This window comes from Dipodomys merriami, unplaced genomic scaffold (genome assembly GCF_024711535.1).
Source record: "Dipodomys merriami isolate MVZ:Mamm:240054 unplaced genomic scaffold, mDipMer1.0.p SCAF_26, whole genome shotgun sequence".
NCBI classification, from domain to species: Eukaryota; Metazoa; Chordata; class Mammalia; order Rodentia; family Heteromyidae; genus Dipodomys; species Dipodomys merriami.
The window spans coordinates 6,343,710-6,357,341 of NW_027204048.1; the positions used below are offsets into that span (position 1 = coordinate 6,343,710).

At 57.3% G+C, this 13,632-nt stretch overlaps 1 protein-coding gene across 1 annotated transcript in view; it reads left to right on the top strand.

Annotated features, from left to right (window-relative positions):
- The first annotated feature begins 1,838 nt into the window (after positions 1 to 1,838).
- Galnt17 (polypeptide N-acetylgalactosaminyltransferase 17) overlaps positions 1,839 to 13,632 on the top strand; it is a 140,907-nt gene continuing 129,113 nt past the window's right edge. The window contains exon 1 of the mRNA XM_070035600.1: positions 1,839 to 2,494. Within this exon, the coding sequence (XP_069891701.1) occupies positions 2,260 to 2,494 (235 nt within the window). The 5' untranslated portion in view covers positions 1,839 to 2,259. The remainder of the gene's footprint in view (positions 2,495 to 13,632) is intronic.

Sequence of the window (13,632 nt, forward strand, 5' to 3'; positions counted from 1 at the left end):
GGAATTTGCAGAGGAGAGAGACAAAGTGCAAGAAAAAGTCTTGGGTAACTGAGTGGCTGCCAGGCACTGTCACAGGTAGCTTTTTTCCCTGTAAACCTGACAGCCGCTCCTGTGTCTGACACTGATGAGGTACCCCCACAGCTTTCTCCAAGAGGCTCCAAAAATGAGGGCTCTGACGATGGCGCTAAGTACCGGGTACCTCAAAGCATGGCATTTTGGAGTACATTGAACTGAAAGAGATGCGAAGGCTGCTGGATGCCTGTGGTTCGCACCTGTCATCCCAGCCACTGTGGGAGGCTGGGGACCTCACGATCACCGTGCAAAGTCAGCCTCGGCTGGAATGTCCGAAGGGCTCCATCTCCAACATAACCAGCAAAAAGTGGGGCTGGAAGACAGGGTTCGCTCAAGTGGCAGAGCACCACTTGTTCTATTTTTTAAAATGTACTTTCTACGCTAAAAAACACAAACAAACCAGTACTTCATAGAAAGGGCCAGAGGGAACAGGCCATGAGCACGGCCACAAGCAGGAACACGGTGACCGAAGTACATTTTTCACAGCCATGAAAAGTTCGCAGTAACGCCCCCCAAGATGTACCCCCAAAACAGTGCCTTAAATTAAGATTTAGAAAAGGAAGAGCCCCGACTCCTCCCACGAGGAAACAGCAAGCAGAATAAAGAAGGCAGGGACCTCGGGAGGAGGGCTCGGGTGGCGGCCTGGGAAGGGAAGGGGTCCCGGGCGCAGCACCCGGGGTAGATCCCCGCGCGGGGAGGGGCCCGGGAGCGCACGCGCATTGCGGAAGACCAGGACTAAGCAAGTTTATTGTGGAAGACGAGGAACAGACACTTCCTTGTAGCGTCATCATCATCACCATCATCATCACCATCATCATCACCATCATCATCACCATCATCATCACCATCATCATAATCATCATCATCAGCAGCAGCAGCAGCTACACGTGTATTAATAAACACGTGTATTACAGAAGACGAGGCCTGCTCTGCTCGGCGGCCGCGCCCAGAGCCCGCTGGGGAGGAGGCGGCTCCGCGGCCCTGCGGCTCCAGGCCGGGTTTTGCCTCCAGCCGCTCTGGCCACGCAGTGCGGAGCGGGCGGGGGCGCACCGGGGCGTCAGCATCGCCGGCCGGGATGGATGGCGTCCACCCGCCCGCTCACGGGGTGCTGAGCGCCTCGGAAACCCGAGCCCATCGCGGCAGTGCCTCCGAGCCGCGGCGCCCCAGGCCCGGAGCCCGGGGCCCAGCAGCCCCGAGTGAGCAGCAGCCCAGCGGTGTAGAAGTCCCCCGTCCCTCCTCGCCCCGCCCACTGCACAGCCCCGCCCACCACATCGCCTCCCCCGCCCCCCGCCTAGCCCCCACCTCCCACCACATAGCCCCGCCCACAGGACAGCCACGCCCCATAGCCTACCACATAACCCCGCCCACCGACACGCCCCACCCACCGCGCTAGCCACGCCCTACTCCCACCACACAACTCCCCTCCGCACAGCCCCCGCCCACCACCCTAGCACCGCCCATCCTATCGCCCCGCCCCTCTGTCGGCCCTCCTCCCCTCTCCATCCCCTCCTCGCACCTCCCCTCCCCTCCTCGTCTCTCCCTTCCCCCCGCCCCATCCTCCCTTCCCTCCCCTCCGTTCCCCCCTCCCCCGCCACCTGCGCGTCCGCTCCCGGCGCCCGGAGCCGTGGGGCTGGAGGTGCCGCAGCGCCAGCGTCACCGCGCTCGGCCAGTTCGGCGCCCACGCCTCCCTCCCCTCCCCTCCAGTCCCCTCCCCGCCCCGCCCCGCCCGCGGAGACTCCCGAGGCCCCGCCCCTCCTTCCGGCTCCGCGGCGGCCGCCCGGGGCTCGCGGCGCGGGTTCGGGACTCCGGGTGCGCGGCGGGTCTGGAGAGCAGCGCGCAGGGCCCCGCCGCTCCCCGCGGGCCGCGCCCCATCCCGAGTCGGGACCCAGGCGAGACGGCGGGCGGCCCCTGCGCGGGTTCCGCGCCATGGAGCGGGGGGACCGGCGGAACAAAGGCGCCCGCCCCGGGGAGCGCGTCCGCGGCTGAGTCGCCGGCCGCGCCCCGCGACGGCCGCCCGCGGCTCCGGACGCGGCCCTGCGCCTCGCGCCGGGCGGTGGAGGACTCGGCCCGGCCGCGCTGCGATCCGAGGCGCCCGGGAGCGCGGACTCCGCGGGCCCGCAGCCGCCGCCCGGCGCGCCAGCCTCTCGGAGCCCGGGCGGGCGCAGGGCGGCGGCGCCGGGCTGTTTGATGGCTTCGCTGAGGCGGGTGAAGGTGCTGCTGGTGCTGAACCTGGCGGCCGTGGCCGGCTTCGTGCTGTTCCTGGCCCGCTGCCGGCCCATCGCCGTGCGCGGCGGGGACGCCTTCCACGAGCTCCGGCCGCGCGCCGAGGCCGCCAACCTCAGCGCGCCCGCCCGCCCCGTCCAGGACGCCGTGCTGCGGCGCCTGTCGCTGCTCGAGGACATCGTCTACCGGCAGCTCAACGGTGAGGGCGCGGGGGACGTGGGTCGGGGACTACGAGCGACTGCGTGGGGCGCAGGGGGACGCGGGGTGCCCGGGACAGAGAGGCTGTGCCAGGGAGACGCGGGGCGCAGGGGGACGCGGGGTGCCCGGAACTGCGCGGGCCTGTTCAGGCGGACGCGGGGCTCAGAGGGACGCGGGGATTCCAGGACTGCGCGGGGCGCGGGGAGGACGAGGGCGGGGTACGCGGAGGTCCCGGGACTGTGTGGGGCGCAGGGAGGATGGGTGGGGACGCAGGGGTCCCGGGACTGCGCTGGGCGCGGGGAGGATCGGGAAAGTGGGACACGGGGGTCCCGGGATTGCGCGGGGCGCGGGGAGGACGTGTGGGGACGCAGGGGTTCCCGAACCATGTGGGACGCGGGGAGGACGCTGGGAGAGGGGGAACGCGGGGGTGCCGGGACTGTGTAGGGTGCGGGAAGGATGGGTGGGGACGCGGGGGTCATGGAACTGCGCTGGACGTGGGGAGGACGGGGAAAGGGGGCCGACGCGCGGGTGCTGGGACTGGGGCGCGGGGAGGACGCATGGGGATGCGTGGTCTCGGGACTGCGTGGGGCGTGAGGGGGACGGGAGGGGGTCCCGAGGGTCCCGGGACCGCGCCGTCCTGAGCCAGGCGGAAGTGGGGTTCAGGGGGACGCTGGGGTCCCGGGACTGCACGGGGCACGGGCAGGACGCGGGGTGCAGGGATCCCTGGACGTCAGGGCACGCCGGCCCTCGGCCCCTCTCCGCCGCCCGGGCTCTGGGAAGTTCTTCCCGCGGCTCCAGGTCCGCAGCTGCAAGTTTGCGCGGGCTGCTCGGGGCAGGACGCCGCTGGGACCGTGGAGTCCGAGTGCGCACAGGGCCCGGTGAGCCCTTCGCAGGCTGGGGTGGAGCGGCGGGTCGAGCTGGGGCCGGGTCCTCCGCGCGTGGGCACGGACTGTGGGCAGACTCTGGCAGATGGCGGTGTGGCCTTCAGTTAGTGACAGCAGCGGTGCTGCTGATGTCCTGACTCAGTGCATTCCCGGGAGGGAGGCAGGGAGGCTGGGAGGATGGTGGGGAGGCTGCTGGTGTCTGCTGGTTGCACCCATCCCTGTCCCTGTCCCGGGGCCGCGCTTGTGGTCGGGTCCCCCTGGCTTGACCCAAGCCGCGGGCGCGAACCACGGCCCCGTCCCGCCTTTGAGCTCTCGCGGTGGCTACAGAGGGGCAGAGAGGCGTCAAGACCAGCACTGTGGGATGGAAATCTCGGGTTTGTTTTGCGTGGTGCTGGGATTTGAACTCAGAGCTTGCCAGGCAGACACTGTAACTGCGGAGGGATTTCTCCAGCCCAGTTTCTGGGCCTCACTCAGGCACAGGCCTAGGTTCCTGGAAGGGATGCTCCTTGGGGCAGAGGCCAAGGCTTGGCTCTGGTTGGCCAGGGTGGCAGAAGGGCCCTTGCTTGAGGCCCCTGGGCAGGTGGGCACACCGAGCATTGGTTCACTAGGCAGGCAGCTGTCCTCATCCTGGGCACCCAGCCCAGCCTGGTGTGGAGTGCCTGAAACCTTGGAAGCAGGGGACCCATGTGAAACCAGGACGTCCCCCCCTCTCCCTCCCCTCCTTCTCTCCCTCCCCTCCCCCTCCTCCCAGCTGTGCTTGCCTGGGGTAGCTCCTGGGTTTTCTTGATGCCTGGGCCTGCTGGAGCCTAGGGATGGCCTTGGTGTCCAGGGAGGTGAGACCAGGCCTTGGGGACCTCTCACTCTGTACCCAAACCTCAGCTGTGTGTCAAGGAAGTTTTCTGGAGAAGCTTTGTGCTCCCTGGGCCAGCACCGTACCCCTGAGCTTTTGGAGTTGAGCTGGCATCGTAAAAGTTGCTCTTGTTCTTAGACCTGTCCTGTGTGTGCGATCCTAGGATGTGAGCTGAGGGCCTCATGCCCACTCACTTGGCTTATTCACTCAAGGCTGGCACTCTACCACTTGAGCCACAGCATCTTTCCAGCTTCTTGCTGGCCAATTGGAGGCGAGTCTCTTAGGTTCATCAGCGTGGGCTGGCTTTGCTGCCAGTCCTCAGCTCTCAGCCTCCTGGACTGCAGGGTGGCAGGCCAGAGCCACGGCAGGTTTTGCCAGCTAGGAGCAGGTTTTGCTTAGTGGCTGCCGGCATGGCTACAGATGCCCAGAGGGGACATGGACTTCTTCAGAACTGACCGTGTGCTGGTCAGATCCTGCTGGCAAGCCGCAGTGCCAGGCTGCTGCTGTCTGCTGTCCTTGGTGTGGCTGCACGGAGCAATTGGGAGCCAGCAGAGACCCAGGGAAGAGGGGTCTCTGGAAGCTTCTCTCCCTTAGGACCACAGTGCCTGCCCTGGCTGTCTCTACCTCCAGCCTTGTGCCCACCCTAGGCCCTGTGTCCCCTGCTTGTGCCCACCTCCTCTTCCTTTGTGCCTCTCTCCTTCCACTCCCCCGTGCCCACTCCTCCAGGTCCCCCCTCTTTTGTGCCCCCTCCTCTGTGGACCCCTCCCCTCCTGTGGTCCCATCTGGTGTTGGCTCTCCTGTTGGAAGCGGCCCTTGAGATGCTTAGAGGAAGCACCAGTGTGTTTTCATTAAATATGTGTGTTACCAGTACACTCCATTATTCTTATTTTAGTAGCAGTGCTGCTATGAATAGCCTTTAATATTCTTAATTTTAGCACAAAAGAACCTCATAGAAAATTTGGAAAAATCTAAAAACAGTGACATAGAAGAAAATAAAACTCTGTTAAAAAGTATTTTTAGAGGTTTAGGTGGTGCTGTGGCTCACGCCTCTAATTCTAACTACTCAGGAGGCTGAGATCTAGGAATCTGCATTTGAGGCCAGCCCAGGCAGGAAAGTCTGAAACTTAACCTCCAGCTAACCACCAAAAAGCTGGAAGTGGAGCTGCAACTCAGGCAGTAGAGTGCCAGTCTTGACACGAACGCTCAGGGCCAGCTCCCCAGGCCCCTATTTCAAGCCCCAGGATTGGCACAGTGACCAGAGACAGACTTTACTGTTGTACCCAGTCTGTGCATGGCTTGTGACTTTGTCAAGACACCTCCATCTCATGTCCTCCTTGTGAGACCATGCAAAGGAGTTTCCTGTCACCGTTTCAGAAAGCTGCGTGGCTTCTCTCATTTTGCAGAGGAAAAAGATGAGAAACAGGTGGGGTGTGGTGCACACAGCCAGGCAGGGCTGCGGCTCTGTCCCCTGCCGGAACCCAGGGTGAAGAGCAGTATGGTGGAGGGGAGGGCCCACCGGAAAGCCAGCCACCACAGACAGTGCCTGAAGGGAGGCAGGGCTGGGCCCTTTGTCACATGCTGTGTGGGGACCTTGTAAAAAGGGCATAGTGATAGGCAAAAATGGATGGGCAGCGTGGCTCAAGCAGTAGAGCACCTGCCTGGCAAGTGCAGTGCCCATGCCGCCAAGAATAAACCAACAAAAATCACTAGCCAGCTGTGAAAGGACCTGCAGTAAAAATGGCCTGCCCTCCCCTGAGGGGGTTTCCTGTCCTGGAAAGTCAGACAGGGGCCTCAGAGGGCTCAGGGCAGGGGACCAGGAGGGCTCAGGGCAAGGGACCAAAAGGACTCAAGGCAGGGGACTGGGAGGGCTCAGGGCAGGGGATTAGGAAGGCTCAGGGCAGGGCCAGGCCCAGGAGGGCTCAGGGCAGAGGCCCAGGAGTAGGAGGACACCCCTGGTGCCCCCCCAGTCAGTGCTCTGGGTTTTCCGAGCTCCTTTCCTGGCATGTAGAAGCAAAACCTTTTAATTAACTTATTATCAGTTCCACTTTTCCCACACAATGGTGGCTGGATTTAAAGCTCAGGCAGCATAATTGAGAAGCTTAGAACTCACAGGTTCATAATTTTATACGCTAGAGGCCGCTAGTCCTAGCTTGGAGGCCCCCCCTGCACCGGTCCCTCCCTCCCCCCCCTGCTTCCCCCTTCAGCCCTTCCCCCTCCCGCTGCCCACACCCCCTCACCCTGCCAGCTGCACCTGCTGGGTCCCTAGCCTGGTGTCCTTAGAAGGCCATGGACACCGCAGGAGGTGGACCTGAGCAGCATTGCTTCTGCCCAGGCCCTGAGCATCGAAGCGTCCCGCACCCAGCTTTGCCATTGAGATGGGGCTAGCTTCAGAACACAGTTCCCTCAGGCACTGGGATTATAGTCGTGAGTCCTTGTATCAGGCTAGTGCTCTGCCCTTTGAATGTCAGTTCATCCCCACACCCCAGGACCCCATTTCAGAGTTCACAAGTGCAGGGACTTCGTGAAGGTCCCAGCAATCACTCATCACCTGACAAAGCTGAACTTGAAGTCTGGCCCATGCTCACCCTCTGGACAAACGCTCTCCTTATTCCTACCTCCTTCCAGGCGCCCTTGGCCCTCACCAGGCTCTTCTGGCTCAGACCACACTCCCAATTTAGCAACGTGCATAGGTCAGCAGCAGCCACCAGGTCCTGTGCTGGGGCTGGGCTAAGGCTTTGTTGGGCCGAGCTGAAGCTAAAGCTGGGCTACCCTAAACTAGGCCTTGGCTGGGCTGAGCTGGGACTGAGCTGAGGCTGAGCTGGGGCTGGGGCTGGGGCTGGGGCTGGGGCTGGGGGCTGTGCCCTATGCCTGCCTGGGCTGGAGCAGCTGTCTTCTGAGGATCCAGCAGCAGCCATACGCTGTGCTGGTGTGGAAACCAAAGTGTTTATATTTACCAACAACTAAATAACAGCGGTGTCTTTATTACAGCTGATGGGGCTGGAGTCTCCACTCCACACTTGCAGAGGTTAGTTGAAGGATTAGCAAGCAAAGGCAAAAAAAAAGAAAAGGAAAGAAAGGATGTTCTCTGGAGCCTCTGCATTTTAAATCATGCAAACGTTTGTGTTTGTGCCAAAGCCCCCAATTTCCTTTAGAGCAATTACGGAAATGCATTCAGAAGATGGAAATGGAGCTCAGGAAAATATTTAAGGCTCCTCTAATGATGTTAAAAACTTTTCTAATTTGCCAAAGTTGTTCTAAAATCTTTTTTTTTTTTTTTTCCCTTCTGCCTCCTGGTCTTCCTGCCATTAAGCTGATCCCAGGAGACTTGAAGCCAGGGGTGGCTGAACTGCACACACCCAGCAGGGCACCATGGCTCCCGCCTATAATCCCAGCTATTCAGGATGCCAAGATCTGAGGATTGAGGTTCAGAGCCAGCTTGGGCTGGGAAGTCCATAAGACTCTTATCTTCAGTTAGCCAGCAAAAAGTCAGACATGGGAGCTGTGACTCAAGTGGTAGAGAGCCAGCTGTGAGTGAAAAAGCTCAGAGACAGTGCCCAAGCCCTGAGTTCAAGCCCATGATCAACACACACACACACACACACACACACACACACACACACACACACACACACACACACACACACACACACACACACACACATCTCAGGATTCATCTCTTCAGTTTTCCTTCCCCCCTTTTAAGCTAGAAGTAGACATTCAGGAAGGTTCTGGAATCTTCCTGAATGACTGGGTACATACAAAGCCATCTGAGGAGGAAACAGTTGCTCTGCGGTGGTATAGGTGTGGTTTTGTTACCCGGCTTCTGATTTTCTAGCCCTTGGGGAGGCCCTGGGCTCCAGTCTCCTTGTGCTGCTCTCCTAACCTGTCCTAAGGAAAGAGAGACCCTAGTAGGGGCGAGGTGGGGGGGGGAAGCTCTGGGCAGGAGACGCCAGGGTCCCTCTTCTGTATCCGGCCATCTGGGGTCTGGGGTCTGGTCGTCTGGTCATCTAGTGTCTGGTCATCTGGCATCTGGTTGTGTGGTGTCTGGTCGTCAGGTTTCTAGTTGTGTGGCATCTGGACATCTGGGCATCTGGGCATCACTGTCCCCTGACCCCAAGTAAGTGCCTAGTCCTCTGTGCGGCTCTGCTCCAGACGTCAGGGGCTTTGCCTTAATCAGTTATCTGGACTCCCCAGGAAGGGGAGGACAATGTCTCTGTGGTCACGCCGTCTCTGTTTCTCAGAGCCCCCAGTAAGCAGGCGGGCTGTTACTTTCCCCCATCACCTCTATCTTTCCCTGTCTGCCAAATCTTTCCCCTCTTGCCTGTCCCGCATTGTTTCCTGGGGATTGAACTCAGGGCCTCATGTCTGTTAGGCAGGTGCTTTACTGCCTGAGCCATGCCTGCAAGGCCTTTTGCCTAGGTAGTTTCTAAGGAAGCGTCTCACTTTATGGAAGCCCAGCTTAGATTTCGATTTCATACAGCTGGGATTACAGGCATCAACCACCACACCCAGACCCCACATTTATGTCTTGTTCACATCTAATTACAATGCCCACTTCTCCCTCCCCCCACAATTTCTCTTTTCAGTCTTTCCATGGCATTCTGCTTGGTTTTCACTGACGCAGTCATGCTTTCCTTTCTCACATATTGTGATCAATTTGTGTAATTTGATAGAATTAGGTAATTATAATAACAAGCACAGCTGGTCTGAAGAGGCTGGGGGAGAAGCAATAACGTCTTGGCAGGTGGATGGCTCAGGAAGACACGGCTGTGGGGCGGAGGGGCGTCTGGGCCTCCACAAGCCGGAGCTGAGAGCTGGGGGTCGAGTGCCGAGCCTCAGTGAACCAGGCACCTGCCCATCTCCCCGTGCCTCTCCTCTGAGAACGAGAAAGAACGAGAATGAGAATGCCTGTGGCCTAATTTAACTCATCCTGAGAGACTCGCAACTAAAGCTGCCATGATTCTGCAGCATTAAGGTGGTTTCTGTAGAGGTACCCAGCTTGAAGACTAAACTCATATACTAACGTTTGCAGCCCTTGTCCTCGGCTGTGTAGACGTGGCGGCCTGTATTGCATTCTGGGTGCTCTGCAGGCGTCGATTCTAGTTGTGCACACGCACAGCTCTATTCCTTGTTTTTACCAGAAGTCATTTCCCACTGGAGACAGGCAGCTTTGGAGGTTGCTTTCAAGTGTTTGAAATGTCACAGTGGATAGCTCTGTGTGAAGAACTTATGTCTAATATCAGAAAAAATTACCTTGTGGGGAATTATGTGGCCAAAAGGTGCCAGCTGCCCTCTTCCTTCTCCTCCTGCTCCTCTTCTTCCTCCTCTTTCTCTTGTTCTTTTTTGGGGGGGAGGGGAGTTCTGGTTGTGGTGCCTGAACGTTGTCCCTCAGCTCTTCAGCTCAAGGCTAGCACTCTACCACTTGAACTACAGTGCCACTTCCGGCTTTTTTCTTTTTGCTTATGTGGTGCTGAGGAATCGAACCCAGGGCCTCAGGCATGCAAGGCAAGCGCTCTACCACTGAGCCACCTTCCCAGCCCTTGTTGTTGTTCTTGGTCTTTGCTTGAACTCAGGGCTAGGCGCTGTCCTTGAGTTTTGATGCTCAAGGCTAGTGTTCTACCACTTGAGCCACAGCTCCACTTGCACCTTTTTGCTGGTGAATTGGAGACAGTCTTGTGTACTTTTCCTGCATGAGCTGACTTTGAACCTCAGTCCTCAGATATCAGCTTCCTTGGAGTAGCTAGGATTACAGGTGTGAGCCACTGTGGCAAGCTTTTAAAAGACGTTTGCTATATTCTGTTAATAAGTTTCACAGCCATGTGTAAAGTCTTTGTGTTAAATTATTTTCTCTCATTGTGAATCAGTATTAGAACTTTAAAAACCTTGCTAATTTGGTAGATTACAATCACATCTCCCTTCATTTTCCTGATTGGTAGTGAGGTTGAACATTTCTCCAAGTGTCATTTATTTGCATTTCCATTTTTGTAAAATGTTAAGTTCTGATTTGTCTGTGAAAAACAGGATTTGTCTGTTGATTGGTTCAATTGTTGCTGTGCATGCATGTTTAATACCCATGTTCAGCGTCCTCCTCTTCCTTTGCCCTTCTTTCCTTATCTTTCAATGGATGGGATGCAGGACTTTTATATTTTCTTCCCTCTTTGTGTTGGTACCAGGGCTTGAGCTCAGTGACTCACCCTGGTGCTCTACCACTTCAGCCTTCCCTCTACTTCTGGTTTTTTGCTACTTAATGTCATGGACTTTCCTGACCAGGCTGGCTTTGAGCCCTGATCCTCAGATCTCAGCTTCCTGAGTCACTGGCTTCAGTGTTTGTATTTTCACAGTGCATTCTAGCTTACAGAGTGTCCCCTTGTTTGTGTCTGAAGATGGGTCTGAGGCTCCTCTCCCAGTCTCTTTAGGAGCTGGGTGGAGTGTTTTGGCCTGGGCTCCTTGCCTCTGGGAAGTGATCTTCTCCACTTGTTTAGTCGGGGGCTGGCTGCCTTTTCCCTCCCTGCTCTGCCTCTCCTGCTTTCCATGGTACATATGTGCATGCACACGCATGTGCACATGTACATACACACGTACACACACATCTGCAGTGTCTGGATTCTCCCATCAGTGGGAAGTAAGGAAGGTGTGTTGGTCCCTGTGGGTGTGGTCTGCTCACAGAGGCATGGCATAGGGGACCAAGCACCTAGCCTGGGAAACACTGAGGGTGAGCTACGTACAGCCTGGGGGTAGTTGGATGCATGGTTGTGGATGTTGGTGTCAGAGATGTGGCGGGGAAGGGGGGGGGCGGTGGCAGAGGCTTTGCCAGGAGGTCACTGTCTTTCTGTGAGAAGGTGTTCTGGGTCCTGGTCATTGGTGATAGGTTCTAGGTGCTGGTTGTGGGGTGCTGCTTGCAGGATACAGGGCACACAGGAGATGTGGGCTGCAGGACAGTAGGCTGAGGCCTTATCTGAAAACAAATCCAGAAGCAAAATGGGACCGTTGACCTGACTCAGTGGTGAACGCAAAACAAGCAGCAAAGCAACAGACATTTGAAGAGTTCGCTTTGAGCATGCATGTGTCTGATGGCCTTTCCGTCTGGACTCCAGTTGAAAGAAGTCATGAACTGATCTGAGGGGCTTCTTGCGCACAAAGGGGATTACAGCAGCTTATTTCCAGTGAGCAATCTGAATACAGCATAGCTGGTTTCTAATGGATCCAGCCCTGCTGCCCCCTGCCCTGCCCTTCCCTTCCACAGCTGTGTGTTTGGAAATGCACATGACTGGCATCTGCAGAGGGGGACAGGATGCGGGCAGCGGGCTCGCGCATGAGCTGGGCTGGGCCCGGTGAGAATTAGTGCAGTTCAAAGAGGCGGACGGACGCCAGAGGACTGACCTACTTCTAGAGACGATGAATATTTAAAATAAGGAGAGCTTTAAAAATAATGTGCTCTGCACTGGGTGGGGTGGGGGGGGGCGCAGAGCTCAAAATAACAGAGGCCTGACATAGGCAGTTTCTGGAAGGCGTCAGAAGGGCAGGCTTACACTGCACTTGTGTGGAGAGCGCTGGGTTTATTTGACATCCATGTTTTAGGTTTGACCCCTGAGCCAAGCTTCCTGGATATTGTGAAGGAAATTTACCTGATGGTAAAGTTGAAATTCAACCTGTGTCCTCCTTCCCCTCCATCTTTGCCTGCGCCGATCTCAAACTTGGCCTCTGCTTCCTGGACAGCTGGGATGACGGGCATACAGCCACACCTCTGCTTATGGAGGCCCCAGAGGCGTTGCCGAGGCTGGGGGCCCGCTGGTTTCGGGGCTTGGGGAGGAGGGTCAGGTGGAGCAGGGCAGGGTTGGGGGCTCGTGCTTGCAGCTACAGCCCCTCGAGGGGCAGCTGGGGAAGGGGCTCTGCTTTCCTCCCATCCCACTTTGGATTGGGCCTTTTATGTGCAGAGCGCATCTTGCAGGAAGCTTTGAACAAAGATGGTAGGGAAAATAAGGTGAAAAAAAAAAAAACCCAAACAAGCCCTGTTTCTTGTGTGGAATGTCTGGGGCTGGGTTGGTTCTAACAGCTGGGCAAACACAAGGTGGGCTCAGACTCGAACATCCAACGTGAAGGGTCAAACGCGTGGAGCTTGAAGGAGAGTGGCCAGCTGTGTGGAGGTGTGTTTGGGATTTCTCAGTTGAAGTGCATGTGTTTATGGACACCCCCCCCCACCCACTCCAGGAGACCAGCTGTGTCCCGGGGGTTCTCCGGCACTGGCCCACCCCAGATGAGCTTTCTCCAGCACTTCCCACAGCAAATTGGTCCTGCCAGTTCTAGAATGCTATGAGGGGAAATTGTGCCATGGTCCACACTTCCTGGTTTCTGTCTTGCGGTTATCTTTCTCTTGTTATATTTTTTTTGCCCGGGCAACCACAACAAGGACTTCATGCTGCTATTTGTGGGAGCCTGGTGTGGGCAGCGCAGATGACTGAGTGTGGCTGTGTCTCAATAAAACTTTATTTACACAAGGGCCACGTGGCCGGGCTGTGAGGCTGAGCAGTAACTCCATGTCTCCTGCTCCATCACGCAGTGTGCTTCCCTTTTCGTGCCCGTGTGGCTCCACGATAATAGATTCCGCCACGCTTCTGGCAAAAGTCAAACTGCCATGAATGGAGCACAGCACTTGTGTGTTGCAATTGCCATCACTCTTCTCTGGCCCAGGGTGGAATCGCTGCTTCGCAGGCCTGGTGTGTGTTTAACACGTCAACTGCCAGGATACTTTTCCAAGCTCATGCGCCCATCTCCAGATGTGGGGCAGAGGGCCGAGGGCATCGTGGTCAGCCTCTGGTGCCTGTGCTCTCCCATTCGAGTTCCCCCTCCTCCTGCCTGGGTGCTCCATACCAGGTACTATGCTCACGTATGTGCAAGCTGGCTGCTTTCAGCCTTGCAGAGAGTTAGTAGCCTGTTGGCCAGGTGAACTAGATAGGGAGCTTTTGAGAGTGTTTCTTTGTTTTTGGTCAGTACAGATGTTTGAACCCAGGCCCTCCTGCTCTACCACTTGAGCTGTACCCCCCACCCCTTTTTACTTTAATTTTTAGATGTTTTACTTGGGCCAGCCTCAGCCAATGGATCTCCTGCCTGTTCCTCTTGGATAATTGGGATGACAGGCATGCACCACCTCACCAGCCTTATTATATGGGGTCTTGCTAACTTGTTTTTGTCTGGGCTAACTTTGAACAAGTGATCCTCCCTACCTGCTTCCTGAGTAGCTGGGATTACAGGTGTGACCCATGAAGCCTGGCTTTATCCTCCACTCAGGTATTGACTGAAATCGGATTTTACCCTCGCGTCCAGGGCATTGGTCTGGGGTTTGGCTCTGTTGGTGGAGTAGATGTGGAGAAGCACTGTGTGGGTCCTTACCGCAGGTCCACAAATGCC